The sequence below is a fragment of the Mixophyes fleayi genome, chromosome 12 (assembly GCF_038048845.1).
Source record: "Mixophyes fleayi isolate aMixFle1 chromosome 12, aMixFle1.hap1, whole genome shotgun sequence".
Taxonomy (NCBI): Eukaryota; Metazoa; Chordata; class Amphibia; order Anura; family Limnodynastidae; genus Mixophyes; species Mixophyes fleayi.
This window is the reverse complement of record NC_134413.1, coordinates 78,971,451-78,989,803: the sequence shown is the minus strand read 5'-3', so window position 1 is coordinate 78,989,803 and position 18,353 is coordinate 78,971,451. Positions and strand designations below refer to the sequence as shown.

Genomic DNA, 18,353 nt, shown 5'->3' with positions numbered 1-18,353 from the left:
CCATTGAATCTCATTTTTCCTCCTATTACATGGAATGAATACAGAGACACCCTTTTGTTCTAACCTTTGGAGGCTCCATTTGCCACCTTGGTCTTAAGAATTGGAGAATGGAAATCTTCTACCGAGAGTTTGGGAAGGAGGTTGGTCTCACAACAAGCTGTCGGCTACAACACTATCGGGATTAAAGTTTATGTCCGGCTAACCTCCATTCTTTATCCTGTAAGTAGATACGGGCCACCCAACGTAGTCTAATATGAGCGGTAAAGTCCTGATACATTTGTGAGAGACTAGAGTTAGCTGCATACCAAATGGTATATGGAAATGTGCTTGTCTGACACAGTACGTTGATCACAGGGAATAGAGTCTTCTCACAACTCCACTTATCACATGAAGAGAACATCCAAAGAATAATAAACAAAAACAAAGAACACAAATAGAGGGACAGACTCAAGTCAGTGCAAAAGACGAATTCATCCACAGACACATCGCACCAATGTCAGGGCTGAAATCTCTGCTCCTCATTCCTCACAGCGGTAAATCTATGTTGCGCCGATGTTGATGAAATTTCCGCTAATTTTTCATTGAATGAGCCACCGCCATCCAGTGATATTTTTGTCAGCCCGATTCCCTTAGGGAATTTTTCCCCATGCTGACTTTAGTCTCACATTATGACAGGAGGACCCAATGGCGCGAATATCCCAGTTATACTGTAACCAGCCCACATTGGCATAGCCCCATGCTGTAGAAATGGGACTCCATTCTTATTTAGTGGTAAATAGCTCAGAATGCTGTAGTGGTGCTAGTTATTATTTCTGGGGGTGGCACACTGTCAATTGTAATGACTTATTTTTACAAATATATATACTGTGTTCATTAGATATCTAGCTCTACAACATCTGGGGGTAAAAAAAAAAGGACTGTTTTAAAATAATGTATGTGAGATTTAACTCTTTGGGAAACATTGGCATAGGGATGTAATGTGTTTCCTTAAGGCGTCATGGCACATTAAATGAATGTTCTCACAAAGATAAACAATATATTGTCTATATATTGCATATGTAATATTTAATGTTTTCTAAAAACAATGATATTTTATATTTAAACTGAGATTCTCAAATTTCCACAAATATATTTGCATATCTAGAGGCAAATGTAGTGCCCATGACAGTGCCTCTAGTGTTCCAAAATACCTGGGCCAAAAATAAAATGTAAAATAAAATAATGACGTTTATAGAATCTATTAATAACGTATGTTTGAAATTAGTTAAATTATCTCTAACCCTTAGTTGTCAGCAAAAATGTTTGGAAACCCTTTGTTAAGAGAAATTGAGTTTTAACCCAGATGAATAATTTTTCCCAATTAATATCTTCCAGTGATTGTAAAATGGCCAAAGGATCCTTTGTATATGTTAGCAACCTTTTAAAAAAAAGCTGTGGATTAAGATCTATATATGAAGAAAGATTAAATGGAATTAATTCCACAAATAACCAGCATTTCTTAGGGGAAAATAAATAATTTATGTATCTTTGTAATATGGTGAAAATTTGTTTTCACTATTTAATTATATATAGTTTATGATTATACTGTTCAATTCAATTGTAACTTGTGTAAGTATCAGTATCCTCCAATCATCTTAAAGCTTCTTCAATGTAGGAAGTGGTAACTAGGAATATAACTCACCTGCCTTTGTTGGTGAAAGAGGGATTGTTCGTTGGATCGTGTCAGTTCATATTATGAGAGTCACATACCCTTTAGAGAGTCTTTCCATTCTTTATAGTGAGATTTAGCAAAGTGCCGCCAATGTAATATTAGTGTGCGAATATACTGAATAGGAATAAATAATTAAAATTTATGTTAAACTACTTGGGGAATATTTAATTTTTCTCATCTAATTGCCAGATCAGACAGGTTAATCTGCAGTACTATATGTAGTAAATTCAGGGTGCATGTGGACAGTATTAGATACAGTCACAGGGAGATCTCACATACTTTTTCCCCCCTAATACAATTCAGGAAAATCTAGGTCTGAGGAGCTCCTTTTATAAGGCTATAGACCTGTGTCATTTGTTGCAGCTTGTTGATTTTTTATCTTTAAATTCCATACACTGTGATTGTTCTGACTGTCTTGTGGATGTTAATTATCTGCTGGATTTGGGGTAAATAAGGATTAATTCTTGAATTAATTCACCAAGATAAATATCTAAAATGCAGCTGAACCATAGAATTGGCCTAATAGATAGCATAGTGACGGCTGAAATGCAGAAGGCGTGTGACGACAATGGTCAACAAACTCTTGAAGCTAATAAGTAACTAAGTATTCAGAGAGAGTTTTCTACAACTAACAATGGGTGGCATATGTCCCAACATGGGCGCCGCAAAAGGGGCACGGCCATGGCACGACGCCGGCATGTAAATATGTAAATAGTTTCCCATCTTGCAAAATAGAGATGGTCTGGCACCAAACTTACTGCCACAAATATGGCACTGCACCAACTCTGTGCCCACATTTACCAGACATTGCTGTAAAACCCACATGTGCAGGTTCCCTATGGTCACTTTTGCTGACACCAAAGAGCTAGACAGACAGAGAAGAAAGAGCAGGTGAGGAGGTGCTTTACATACCCCTGCACCTTCCTAGTTCCACACATGGTGACAAAGTGACAAGGGAGTTACATTGTTATGAGAAGATCCTTATACATTACTCATCTTTTCGCAATTGGCATGTTCTCTTTGCAAAAAGGGAACTATGAAATGGGGGTTTCTGTTGAAGGGGGTCATTTCTGTGGAAGGGGTTAGGGCAGCACAGTGGCTTAGTGGTTAGGGTTAGAGTTAAGGTTAGGGTTGGCTTAGGGTTACGGTGACCATGGCCTTATCTGTGTGGAGTTTGTATGTTCTCCCTGTGTTTGCGTGGGTTTCCTCCAAGTGCTCTGGTTTCCTCCCACCCTCCATAAACATACTAGTAGGCTAATTGCCTGCTACTAAAATTGTTCCTAGTCTCTCTCTCTCTGTGTCTGTGTGTATGTGTGTTAGGGAATTTAGACTGTAAGCTCCAATGTGACAGAGACTGATGTGAGTTCTCTGTACAGCGCTGCGGAATTACTGGCGCTATATAAATATCTGATGATGATGAAATAGTCTCTATATAACGACAATGCAGAGGCATCTACTGTTTATGGGGCCCCTGTGTCAAGTTTTGCACTAGGGACTTGAGGCTCCCATCTTTGATATATCCTGACAGTTCCTAAGGGGATCCTGCTCCTTCATTTCTCTCAGTCTGTGACTTTCTACTTTTCTCCAATCTCCCCCGTATAGTCATCTCCTCCCTTACAATCAGGGTCTCTTATTCAGCTTGATATACTATGTATTTAAAAATCGTAATAAAAAATATATATAAGATAACTAAATATCACTACGAGCTCTACATATATTGGTTTAATATATATATTTTGTCTAATGCCCTGGTTACTGCATTGTCTTTTTACTTACGTTTAAATATAATATTAAGAAAATCACATCATCTCATCTAGTGTGTGGTCATATCACTGTCATCCTTTGCTGGTGATGTTTCATGAGCAAGTATGATGTTGTCACACATATGAGAAAATGCAAGCACTGCTTACATCCGTCAAAGTCCTTTATTTCAGTCATAACGCATTATTATACATAACCCGCAGCATGTCAAGATATCATTTGCTTAATTTCCGTAAGTCACCTATGCTGTTTGGCCGACCTGCACTTTAGGCTATAGCTGTTCAAGGTATTGAATATATTTCTGTCAATAGCAAGTTGGACTGGAAAACAAAGTCATCTGGATATTTCTTCTGTTCTCTTTTATTAGTCGGTCATACCATCAATTTGCTCAGTCTATGGAAACCCTCAGGCCTGGTTTGTGATCTTTCAGCTTTTTTATCTTATCTTCTACTTCCCAGGACCACTGATGGTCAAAATAGAGCCTAGAAGGAAGAGAACACAAACAATATATCACCACAGACTGGTGAGTTTAAATTTCAATGGAATTCTCTGTTAAAAAAACATTCACATACAGTATTATCCAGCGAGGTAGAAGGTGAATTATTCTCAAAAAACTCAAGAGGCCAGAAAAGTCCTCCAATTATTGTGATTAGGAATCTGTTAATCATATATTATACATTTTTGTCCTGTGTGGATCATGCAGAGTATTTAATAATCACAAACTTCAACGCAGAAGAGAACAGCCAACATTTAATGTCTGGTACAGTTGTCATAATCTTATAAGGTCTCAATATTATGTTGACTTTGAGCTACTAAAGAGGCTTTGCTGTATGTTTAGTTAATTTTAATTAATGTAGTTGCTTACTAGGGTTTAGTGTGTGATATTACCAGTGATGTGACCTACACTATCCCAGGTGATCTAGAACACACTTTTTTTGAAGAGAGAGATGGAGTAAGCTCTAATCAGGTCATTAAGGGTATGGCACAATCATTTTGGGGAAAACTGTGTTCAGGAAGCTGGATAAGATTCAGTCCTAAGACTGTACTACCCCCATGTAAGAGACAACATCACTGTTGTATAGTGACTTCACTGCCTTTGTTGTAGGTACCTGATCTGTTTCAGGCTGGGTGACTTCAATATTAGTTACTCAATGTAACTGGCACCAGTATCTGTAAGTTAGTTGGTTAGCACCAGGTGTGTGAGTTTTGTGTTGTTAATCAGTGATACCAGGAATGGGACATGGTCATCTCTCAGCAGAATACCCTCGAACCTTTCAGAGATGAGAGAAGACTTCACATTTTCAATGGTATTTTTTACAACTATAACCAGCATACAGGATAACTTTGAGCGATTTTTCTCTTTAAAGGGTGCTTCCACCCACAATGTGAAAACTTAGTCACCAGCCCCTCTCCCAACTAGTAGTATTTGGTGTGTACAAAGCCAGAGACTCCCATAGCTTAGGAGTACTTTCCCTCACCAGTGCTTATTATAGAAACTAACAGCACCGTTTACACCTGTTCTTACCGCTGTTGTCAAATAGCAGACTCATTACAGCAGGAGTGGATGATTATTTACAAAGAGATACTGGCAGTTCTGCTTGTTAGATATGGAGAGGAGGTTTGATAGTTAAAAATTTACTTTGTGGGTTTAATTGTCAATTAACATAAAGCATAATTCCACTTAGAGCAACTTTTCCCTAACTACGGCTATATTGTCGAGGAATCTTGACAATGCTGCAGCAATGTGAAATGGTCCACCCAGTCCGTATTGTGGATCTTCTGTTCCAATCATTACACACTGGAAGCACTTCCTCAATAAGGAAAGCACAAGTTAGAAAAATGTAGTGATCTTATTTGATTGATTGGTTTCTATGGGAAACAGCACTTGATTGATTTTTGTGCCATGAGGCAGCACAATGGCTTTGCAGCTTCAATTAAAAAAACAGGTTCTCATGGGTTTTCTACAGGTGCTCTGGCCTCCTCCAACAGTCCAATAAACCTTGCTGGTAGTTTAATTGACTGCTGACAAGAAAAAAATGTTTTTTGTATTGAATTTAATAATAATAATAGTTGGAGTTGAGTGCAAACACCATGAGAAGGTGGAATTTAACTAATTAAAGCGTGATTCATCAAAAGATAGATTTAATCTGAAAAAAGGGTTACCAATAGAATAGAACAAGATAAAGATACAAAAACACATAACAATACTAGAATTTGTCAAATCCAATAGAAAAGAAGAGAATTGAAGAAAATGTATTTTTAAATGTCCCTGTGAGTAAATCTGTCAATATTCAGTCTTTTCGGAAAATTCCTGCTAACCTGGAAACAAGCTAGCTACTCATACAAGCTATGGCTTTACATCTTTTAGAATGATGTAGGATAGAGAGGATCCACCTTCCAAGGCAATTGGGATTTCTCTGTGGGATTGCAGCATGCTGCACATGTTCAGATTAATTTAGGGTTTGGTTCTTCATATATACATAGTAGGCACACCTGTGCACCATTTTTGAGGTGCAGTGCAGAAGCAAGATATACAACTTCCAAGACCAGAATGTAGGTGTGCACCTTGAAATTTGTGGAGTGGGTTCCGATAGACAAAGTAATGCTTAGAGATAGCCATTGCCTGTGTGCACCCTGTGTGTCTTAAATGACCTCCTTGGTGTCTATTTTGCACATATAGTTCCAAAATAAACAAATATCTATAAGACAATAAGGGCTGTGAAATACTGAGATAGTCAGCTATCCCTAGAAAATATGCAGTAATACAGTTGCATAGTTGATGAGGTTGAAAAAAACACACCAGTCCATTAAATTCAATTTAATCTGGATCTCCTGCGATCCCTCTCTTACATTTGAAATTGATTCAGATAAAGCAACCACCAATCTGTTTCAATTGGGATAACTCCGTGGATCCACTATTATCCTTCATCCTAAACAGTCATACCCCAGGATATCCATATCCGCTAAAAAAATGTCTAACCCTTTCTTAAACATATCAATTGAATCTGCCATCACAACCTTCCTTGGCCGTGAATTCCATAACTTGAATGCCCTTACTGTAAAGAACCCCTTCCTCGGCTGTTGTGAAACTACCTCTCCTCTAACTTTAGGAGATAACCATGTGTCCTATGTACAGTCCTTGGGATCTACTGTCTACGAGCACTCCCAAATCTTTCTCTATTATAGATTACACTAAAATTATCCCATTTAATTTATAGATTGTGTGCTTGTTTTTGTTCCCTAAATGCATAACCTTACATTTATCTATGTTAAACTTCATCTTCCATATCGCCATCCAATCCTTCAGTTTATTCAAGTCCTTCTATAGAGAAACTACATCTTGCTCTGTTTGTATTACCTTAGAAAGTTTAGTGTCAGCTGCAAGAATGCAAACTTAGCTCTCTAAGACACCTAGCTCTCTAATCACCAAGGTCATTAATAAATATATTAAAAAGGAGTGGCCCCAGCACGGAACCTTGAGGTACTCCACTTAAAATTTTTGATCAATTAGAAAATATTCCACTCTCTGTTCCCTATTCTCCAACCAGTTTTCGACTCAAGTACAAATGTTGTTTCCTAGACCCAGTTCCCTTATTTTGTAAACCAACCTCTTGTGTGGAACTGTATCAAAGGCCTTTAAAAAAATCTAAGTAGACCACATCTACTGTCTTGCCCTGGTCTAAGTTCCCACTAACTTCCTCGTAGAAACTAATTAGATTAGTTTGACATGACCTATCCCTCACAAATCCATGTTGATTCCCACTAATAATTTTATTGCGTACCAAGTGATCCTTAATACTATGCCTTAATATATCTTTCAATATACTTTCCCCTACTATTGATGTCAGGCTTACAGGTCTATAATTCCCTGGTTGTGATCTAATTACATTTTTAAATGATGGCACCACATCTGCTATTCGCCAATCTCTTGGTATTGAGCAATTTGTTTACTACAGAAATACATTTAGAATTACGACCAAAATGTAACAAACATTTATAACATTTCCCACCCTATATGTCTCAGAACTGTATAATGTGGTTATACTCACATTAATTGCTCTACACTGCACGATGGACTGGACAGAGCGGTCATTAAATCCCCAAAGTGAGGGCCAGTCAGGTCATTGCAAGATAAGTTTAGTACCCTCAGATACTGGTTATTTATTATTGCAGATGCAATATGGGAACAGGAACTGTCCTTCAGACCAGTACTGTCCAGGCTGGAGAAGAAAAGCAGAATATGATATAAAGATAATTTAATCATTTAATAAAATCTATCATAGAGTAATTTCTAAATATTGAGGACTTTATCATCAGATCTTAGGGGGTGACTTCTAAAAAGAATAACGACATGGGAAGTAATTTGTCGTTTATCATAATGTTATCTTTCTGTCAGACATATAATAACACCATATAATACTTCCTACTACATACATATTCCCACTCTATGTCTTTGTTATACTCACTGTAACTCCTCTATCCGGCATGTTGGACTGGACAAAGCCGTCATCAAGTCACTGAAGTGAGGACCTTCCATTGTATTATAAGACAGTATCAATGTTCTCAGAGAACGGTTATTACTTATTGCAGATCCCAGATGACAGCAGGAAACATCTGTCAGTTTATTACTTGACAAACTATAGAATAAACAATGCATTTTCACAAAATACTGTTAGACAAGCAAATTTTAAATATAGAGGTCACATTACTGCACATAGAAAACTAGGACAGACCTAAGTCATTACATTTCCTGTTGGGATAGGTATAACATTTTATTGGAGACATCCTATGGGTCACAGAGCAAACTAAAGGGGTCCCGTCTTCGGAATCCTTACTGTTGCCGGAATCCAAGAGCTGGCATGTGCCATGGTTTTTTTTTAAGTGCTAAAGGACTCAATCTGTCTATATGCTACAACAGATCTCTACTGAAGTCATTTCCCTGCAAGAAAAATCAGCAGGATGAGGTGCAATCCAGCACTTTAGGGAATGGTAGTGATGGAACTACCACCACTGCCAGTGGATCAACCACTACGGGACTCAGAGGGACGGGAGCTAGTCAATGTCAAGCCACCTATCCAAGGTCACCACTCTGGTCTCAGAAGAGCACAGTGGGAGCCTTTGTTGAGCATGCAACTGTCCAACTTATGCGCATTGATGCCCTGATCAGGTCTTCTCTGTGCATATTCCAGACAAGCACAGACAAGGAGATATATGTGTGTGTGTGAATATACATATATATATATATATATATATATATATATATATATATATATATATATATATATATATATATATATATATATATATCTGTATTAATTTACAATATGCAAAATCAATAGTATAGTGAATATTACTCCACTATATGTTAATTAAAGGGTTTATAGTATCTACAACCAGTTATAAGACAACTTACAATAGAGTCTGGATCTTGCACTCCGGATGTTTTAGGGCATCACATAAGAACTGAACTCCATCATCTCTTAGATTATTGTCACTAAGTCTGCAGAGTAAATGAGATGGAAATTGATGAGAACTAATCTACACAAATAACAGATAGTACATGTATGAATAGGTCTGTGGAATTATAAATTATGATATGATTTATGTAGATCGTGTAAGAGCAGCGAAGAAATTCAAGTTTATTCATTCTCAGCATGGATGTCAAATTCTGTAAAACTGAAGATAAGATCACTTGCCTACACTGTATTGGAATACATTAGGTTTGGAGGTCATTGTCTCGATTTTACAAAAACTCTTATCCTTGATAGAACATTTGCCAATATAATATAATATAAATTCTGACTTTTTTATTTTTGGAACTTTTCTATTGGCAGCTGAAAATGCTCACATTATTCCAATCAATTTGAAATTTGATCAGATTTGGGCACTTGGAGGGCTAAAAACGGTTCAGGGTTCAACTTGAGCTTAACTGCCGATGATGAATTTGCGTTTGAAAGTTGAATTTTAAAGTTGAAAGTTAGAGTAATTTTTTTTTTTCATAATAAGCAATAAAATGTTGCCTGTTTGAGCTTAAATTACTACATTTACATAGTATTTTTAAACTGTATTTTAATTCAAAAAATGAACATTACTGTCGTTCACATGGAGAACCATTAAAAATATTATACAATGTAGACATTTAAACTCAAACATGTTTCAAATGGCTCTTTTGTTGAGTAATATTTTATAAATGTCAGCATTTGCACATTTTTGGGAAATAACTGACTGTGTTTTCTGGTCACGATCTGAGGACAGAACTAACGCTAGAACATTAACAAATGTTGGTAATTCTGGCCCCATGGTTAAGCTTACAATACAACAGTAGATCACAATTGAGTGGATGAAGTATAAGACAATTCAAACACCTTTTACTGTGTTCTGTTGACAAGTTGCATAACTGGGCGACTCTTCATTCTCTTTAAAAAACTAAACAAAAGTCTGTATCTATCTCATCAAAAGGGATTTGTTTTTGCATTGGTGATAATAGGTGTTCTCTTCCCTAAGATGAGGTTTGGGGGAGTTTGCTATATTTCATTTTTACGTTTATAACCACTAATGGTGTGGTTACATAATGGTGTGTTTTCTTGCCCCTCTTGTAGATATTAGTTTTTATTTTTTCACTATGATGGCATCATGAAGATAGTTTCATTTAGAAAAAGAAGACATAAAAAGAAGTATACTTCATTTTTACCCTAAGTTATTTACGGTATATAGAGCTGGTGCCAGTCTCTCCATGTCCTCACTGTGAATTTTACAACCTTGTAGGCTAAGTTCTTCTGTATTTCTGTAGGAGTCAAGGATAAAAGACAACACAGTATAATCCAGAGGTGTCAGGTGGACACCAGAAAAGTTAAAACTTCTGTATGGTCCAAGAGATTCTGAAACTAAAACCTTATTCTGGGTCTCAAAGAGATCGAAAAACCCATTGAGAACCTTTCTCTGGTCCTCTTTGCACTCCTGGACATCAATAATGGTCTGTTGGAGAAAGGTGATGACATCTTTGGTTGTTTGAGAGGACAATTCTCCCAAATAAGGCTCTAAAATGGACCTGGAGTAGTTGTCTGAGAGACCGCAGAGGAAACAAAGAACTATTTCACCATGGTTGTCTTTATATGATTTGGTTTCTTCAAGTGATTTATGTAACTTCTCAGGACATTCATTAATATAATGGATCAAGGCAGAAAAAAACTCCTGTAAAGTGACATGTAAGAAGGAAAATGTCATATTAGGAGTATGGTGGTCTGATTTAATCATTAAGCTAGAAAAGAGCTGTGAGGAAGTGTCCACATTAAATGATGCCAGATCTTGTTCTTTAAATGCAACAATGCGATTCATTACTCCATACTCTGCCATCCACCCAGTAGATGTCAATAGTTCCCGAACCCCCTCCTTATCCTGACTGTGATTGGACAGGATGTTGGCAAGAAAAGTCGTAAAGAGTTGTGTCAATGTTTTGGGCAATGATGACATCATCTGATCATTATTTGTTTGCTGGTCTTTGAAGCACTGTGATAATACTGTACAGATGATCCAGCAGTAGGATGGGAGATAACAGAAATTGTAGAGTATCCCATTATCCCATATATAATTAAATGTTTTGTCTGACAATTCCTTGTTCCTGAAAAAATGTTCACAGTATATTTGCCTTTCCCGGGGTATGAATCCCATAATCTGAGTTTGTCGCTTGAAAACTGTGCGAGTTTTGTTCTACTGGTGGTTAGTACAGAACAGCCCTTGAGAAGCGACTGTCTCACCAAACTAACCACAATCACACCAAGATTTTCTATCTGCTTAATATTGTGACACAATTGTCTTAATCTAAAATCCATTCGGTGACTACTTTCATCTAAGCCATCAAATATAAAGAGCAGTTTCTCTGGCTCCTGTAAGATGTTTTCAAGCTGACCCTGAAGATATGGATATTGCTGAAGGATCATCTTCTCCAAGCTGACCTTATCCAGTCTGTTGAGTTCCTGGAATGTGAAGAAGAAGACAAAAGCAAATCTCTGGTAGAGTTTTCCAGTCGCCCAGTCATAGACAAACTTCTGCATCAGTGTGGTCTTCCCTATTCCTGGTACTCCGCTCACCAGTACTGTATGTGGCACACATTTTAATTGCTGGGACCAGTGGAACAGCCTATTGGGGAAAATGCACACTGGGTCCTTTTTCAAGTAATCCTCATGTTTCTCTCCGGTCTCTATAAGCCAGTGCTGAGACCGCTTATGAAGGGGGCGAAGATAGGCAGCAATCAGATCCATGTCACGTTCGGAAACGTAGGAACTTTGGTTTTCCTGCATAGATCCTGGGGACCTGTTTTCTACTAGCTCCTGAGTTTTATCCAGCAGATGTTGTTTGTGATGTCCTTGCTTATCTACCAAATAAACAAAATGTAAACTAAAAACTCATTACTAAAAATAGGATGTGGTATGCAATGGAAATACTCAAATAGTAAAGTGATGCTGCTAGATGCCAATAGCGTCATCTGTAAAATGTAACCTTGTTTTGATTAATCTAATTTTCAATCTAGTTTTGGGTGAAGGTTTACTTAGATGTATTACTCGGCTAACCCACCCTTTTCAGACCCACCATGGCTACCTCTACATTAGCCTAACCACAAATATCTTCTAGTAGGACACTAAGATGTAGCTTTATCAAACCTTTTAAAAAGTAAAATTGCCTAGTACATTGTAGAAAATGATTGCTGAAATCTGATTGGTTGTTATTGGCAACACCTCCACTTTTCCTTTTTTTAAAGGTTTGATAAATCTCCTCCTAAGACTTAGAAGCTTTCCTTACCCATAATAGCCTGTTATTGTACGTATACAAGGGACACTGACCTTCGCTCCAATATAACCTTATGTCCTCAATTTTTTTCTATACAGGGCACATCTATCATTAAAATCTTTAGCTATGATTTTTACTCTGGGACCTACCTAGCCTAAATTCGGCTTAGCCGATGGTTTACAAAGAGAAACTCTGCGTAAGTACTAACACCGGCATACATGTGTCACACAGCTATTTGTCAGTCTCTCCTAACATGCTATCCTTTTTCTAATATACTTTCAGCAGACCTATACCAGGATAAACTATGTTTTTCAATATAATATTTACCTTTCAGCTCCGGAGATAATGGATGTCCATGTTTATCCAATAGGATCTGCTGCATCAGAGCGTCACCTAAATGAGAAAATCTCTTGGTGAGATAATCAGTTACATAACTGACCCACTGCATCACATTACTCAATTACTATCCAATTAACTAATAAATATGCAAATTACACTAAAAAGTCTAAAAAGACCACGGTACCCACAACTGCAACAAATGATGAGAGGCAACCTCCAGTCCAAAATTGGTCCAACAAATACTGCTATACTTGTCCAAAAAGAGGACCATAGTTCCTATTGCACCATCCCGTAGTACCAAATGCCAACACTAATGACAAGAGATGGGTGCTAGGAAAGATATCATAAATGTCCACAATAGATTTTTTAAGACTTTGGGCATGTCAGTATTTTATTTCCGCTGACCTGGAATTAGATTAAAATGGCTTTAAAGAATCACCAGACCAGAAAAAAAAATCAATTGGGAACAAATGGTTTGTAACTTTAAAATATTCACAATTTTCATTCTCATTTTTAATTTATTGTGAGCCTGTGCTCTGATTATTCATGAATATCATTGTTGCATAGTGAAACCTTCAACTCAAAACCTTATTCCAGCCCTATGCAAACACCGGGGAGCTTGGATGACGGTCAAAGGATTCAATGACAGTAAGGTGTTTTCATTCCATCTGATTTGACTTTAAAACACTAAGACGATATAAAATGGAACCCAGTGCATGTGTATTTAACTCAAATTGAAACATAAGGTTTAAATAAAATATGAAATTTGAATAAATAGAGGAGACATGATAGATTATAATGTTAGAGCGATCGTGTCTGACGAAGAGAAATTGCCTGTACATTGGAATGTATTCCGCTTCTCTCGCTAACATATTCAAACTCCCTCCATGTCCTGTCCACCCTCTGCAGCAATATCGTGTTTAATAAACTTCTACTACCCCGAGTTAAGACCTGGTGCCAACTGAGTACTCTGGAGCATACTGCGTTCCTTGGAAGAAGGTTCTAGCGGTTACTATCCTGTCCAATATTGTCATAACAGTGTAATTTAGTGTACTGTGATTAGAGACCATAGAAAGTGACACAATTAGAATGTGTGTTAGTGCAGTATATGAGTCTAGTAAATGACCTGCCACTTGTATACTATGTTTATCAATCGCCCTTTTTCTACCTGGCTACAAATTAGCAAGAAAGTAATTTTGTACAAGTACATTTCGTCATCACCACCAATTCCGCAGCGCTGTACAGAGAATATCTGTCACTCACATCACTCCCTGCCCCACTGGAACTTACAGTCTAAATTCCCTAACACACACACATACAAACACAAACACACACACACACACACACACACACTAAGGTTAATTTTTTTTCTTAGCAGCCAATTAACCCACACAAACACAAGGAGAATAAATAAACTCAACATAGATAAAGGCCATAGTCAGCAATCAAACTTTAGTACCCAATGCCGTGTGGCAGAAGTGTTGACCACTAAGCCACCGCGCTTTTTTTTGCTGTGCCAATGCAGACTGTACTTCATTTAATTAAATTAAGAAATGATTTCCGGAGTACAATTTTGCTCTTTCTGCTTATCCAACACTAAGCTTGGGTTAGTAGGTGCCCCCACAATAACCAGGAGACATCTATCATCAAGTGGTTAAAGTAGTACCACAGATAAATTAATAGTCTCCCTCACACCCTTCTGAACCACCACCAAGCAACAATCTGACAATTCTGTGCTGAACAAATTATGAATAGTCACTGATCTTCCTGCTTTGGCCAGGTCACAGATTTATCTGCAGACCCACATTTCCATGTAGGTTTCCTGCCTCTCTACTACACTGTAAGGCACTACATCGTAAATTATTTTCTTGCATGTAGCTCCATAATTGTTCTGGGTCAGGTCCGCCTTGAATTTCCCCTTGGGCACTCAAAGAATCTTCACTATCTTCTCCCGTTACTGGCATCGCTGGTCCCCTGATCCCTCCCTCCCAAAATCAATAAACTTGTCACGGTCGTCTGAATTTCTTGATCCGATTCGGGACCCTTTGGCCTAGCTGGAGCAGGACTGAAACAGAAACTAGCAGGCTGGATGATCTTCCTGCTCATGTTCTTGCTGAATGTAAAAAATAGCAGGGGCATGAGCAGTCTGGAAATGCTGACAGGAACAGTGCACTTTGTAATCCAGACAGGAACACTGGAACCTGGAGCCAAGAACTATCCTCTGGAGAGAAGTGTGTTGTTCTGGCAATGAACAGATCACAGCAGCAGGTTTAAATAGGATGTCCCAAACAACTATTGGCTGATCAGTTCATGTGATCACAACTTCTGAATCTGGTTGGTCTGGAATGATCACCTGACTGCATCCAAGATGGCCGCGCCCATGCAGCAGAACAAACAGTATGTGTTTGTTTATAAACGGAGGTGTGGGGAACGGGAATGCTGCAGACAGCCAGAAGGGACCCAGGTAGCCGTGATATGACAGCGGCGGATGAGGTAAGTGTGGCTAAGATCCCTATTTGTGACAAAACTCTTGAGTCAAAACCATCCATTCTTTCTGATGCATGGGATGTGACCCCTGAGAAGCCCTCCCTCCTTCATTGATTCAGCCATGGAGACCTTCCTGTCCTCTCTTCTACATGCTCAGGAGGGACCTCACTCAAACCGACTGAAATTTTCATTTGGAAGACACCAAGAAATGTATTTGGGAAAAAAGAATGGGGGATGAGGTGGTGAAGAGGGGGGGGGGGAGGTTCTAAACACCACCAGCTGAATTATAAGTTAATAGCAAAATATCTTCTAGACAAGATGAGAGGTGTACGTGTTCATTAAAATAACACAAGCACAACATGTGCTATTAAGATATAAAGACTGATTAAGCAACATTACCTGATAAATTGATTTCATGCAGCAGTGCATACAAATTAGAAGATCGACACTCAGTCTCTAGATCATAGAGACTTTCCCAGAATGCTATCACAGCTTCTCTTCCTGTGTCCAAAATATCTTGCACCAACTTCTCAGAAAATACAAAGTGTCCAAGACCATTATTCACTTTTACATATTCCTGGAAAACAATTATAAGGATTTTAGAGAGATATACGTAATATATCCAAAATAACCGCAACACATATTACCGCAGATGTTCTGGTAACAGTTTTATTGGTTACCGCTTATGAGTTCAAACTCCCTTTTCTATATTATAAAAAAATTACAGTTTCTCCTCCTACCTCTTCAAAGAAGATATTGCGAGAGGCCAGTTCCTTCAGTAGGATCTTAGTGTCCATGGGTGCCACAGCATAGATTAGGTCTCTTCTGAAATACTCGTATATAATTCTTAGTTCATCCATTCCATAGCCAGGTACCTGCTGGCGGAACTTCTCAATACCATCTAGATAACAGGAAGAAAACTTTTTTTTGGTATCAGTTTAACCAACTGTAGATAATCCATCTGAGCTGAATTAGCAAGTGAAGATGTAGGAGATTTAACATTTTCGGAATTTGAAATGTAATGGGATAATAACTCTTCAGCACTCTCACTGAGATCTACCAATCGGATTTTGGCCAAGTGTATTGGATCTCGGATAAATGACGATGACCTAGAGGTCAGGAAGTCAGAATAAATCAGCTGTTCTCTGATTGGCTGGCAGACTGTTACTGTACTGCAGAGCTTAGTTTTTCAAGTAAGACATGATCTATATTGCATTGTCTGGGGGCCATAACGTCTTCACTGCAGGACAGATAATTAAAGACAAGTGCTGCAGAGGTAAGATGTGCCACATGTGATACAGGCGACGGGAGGAAGGGAGACATGTGTTAGAGGAGAAGGGTAACAAGGGAGCAGAATGCCACGCCCCTTATTTGGCATGGCCACACCCCTCAGTCACATGTTCCTATCCACACAGGTTCTTTTACCCATTGAGAGGAATGACATAACTGCAAAGACATTCCTCTTTTCTTGTAGTAAATCTGACATATATATACATTTTTAAGGACGCTAACATTTTTTTTAGGGATGTGCACCGGCGACTTTTGAGGTCTCGTGTTTTGTGTTTTGGATCCGGATTTTCGTTATTTTTGAGGTTCGGATTTGTCTCGCAAAACACTTGACGAAAGGTCTCGGTTCGGATTTAAGGTATTGGATTCGGATTTTTTTTGAAAAAAACATAAAAAGTTTAAAAATCAAGTTTTTGGGCTTATTTTCACTCCTACGCTATTATTAACCTCAATAACATTCAATAACAAGCATTTCCACTAATTTACAGTGTATTCTGAACACCTCACAATATAGTTATTAGTCCAAAACGTTGCAACAAGGTATCTTTCTGGACTGCGTAGAGGAGTGGGTCACCACAATATATATTAAAAACCCTGAACTTTTATGATTCGCACCAATAAATGTACCTGGACTGCGTAGAGGAGTGGGTCACCACAATATATATTAAAAACCCTGAACTTTTATGATTCGCACCAATAAATGTACCTGGACTGCGTAGAGGAGTGGGTCACCACAATATATATTAAAAACCCTGAAATTGTATGATTCGCACCAATAAATGTACCTGGACTGCGTAGAGGAGTGGGTCACCACAATATATATTAAAAACCCTGAACTTTTATGATTCGCACCAATAAATGTACCTGGACTGCGTAGAGGAGTGGGTCACCACAATATCTTAAAAACCCCGAACTTTTATGAATCGCACCAATAAATGTACCTGGACTGCGTAGAGGAGTGGGTCACCACAATATATTAAAAACCCTGAACTTTTATGATTCGCACCAATAATTGTACCTGGACTGCGTAGAGGAGTGGGTCACCACAATATATTAAAAACCCTGAACTTTTATGATTCGCACCAATAATTGTACCTGGACTGCGTAGAGGAGTGGGTCACCACAATATATTAAAAACCCTGAACTTTTATGATTCGCACCAATAATTGTACCTGGACTGCGTAGAGGAGTGGGTCACCACAATATCTTAAAAACCCTGAACTTTTATGATTCGCACCAATAATTGTACCTGGACTGCGTAGAGGAGTGGGTCACCACAATATATTAAAAACCCTGAACTTTTATGATTCGCACCAATAATTGTACCTGGACTGCGTAGAGGAGTGGGCACTGGGCACCACAATAAAATATATAAAAAACCTTCAACAGATCTGCATTACACTACACATACGGCTGCTCCTCCATCCTCTCCATCATATACATGTTGGAGTTTTAGCGTGTGACAACCTCTTGTTTTTGATAATGTCAGTGCATTTTGAATATTTTTCAATTTGCCCCACACCACTGAATGTACTTTATCTATGATACGCAATACGCATCTATCTATCTTGACTGCGTAGTGTGGTGGCCCCGGTACACAATTTGGTACCGAGGCCACAATATAATTAAAAAACCCTCCACGTGTCTGAATTCCACCAAACAAGTATCTGGACTGCATAGTGGGGTGGCCCCGGTACCCAATTTGATACCGGGGCCACAATACCTCCTCCAAACATGGTACAGACAATTCGTCATTGAGAGACCCCAGACAGACAGGGTCGAAGTGTTATTGTTTGACTTTGTAAACCCAAAAAAATGTCCCTGTTGCACATAGTCGTGCAATGAAGACTGACTTTTTCATTTAAAGGCACGATCTTTAAAGTGTAGTGTTTGTAAGTCTAAGTCATATTATACTTTTGGTAAAATTGGTTTATTTTGTTCCTCTTTATGGTAATTAATTAGTAATAGAATTAAAGTAGGAAAT

The 18,353-nt window shown here is 38.2% G+C and overlaps 1 protein-coding gene across 1 annotated transcript; it reads right to left on the bottom strand.

The window, feature by feature from the left end:
- Positions 1-9,992: 9,992 nt before the first annotated feature.
- On the bottom strand, positions 9,993-15,942 carry LOC142108385 (NACHT, LRR and PYD domains-containing protein 12-like). The gene is given in 5 exon segments (XM_075192008.1): positions 9,993-11,169; positions 11,172-11,843; positions 12,584-12,649; positions 15,482-15,659; positions 15,823-15,942. Coding segments are annotated over 5 exon segments (2,046 nt in total). The 3' UTR covers positions 9,993-10,159.
- Between the last annotated feature and the right edge of the window lie 2,411 nt (positions 15,943-18,353).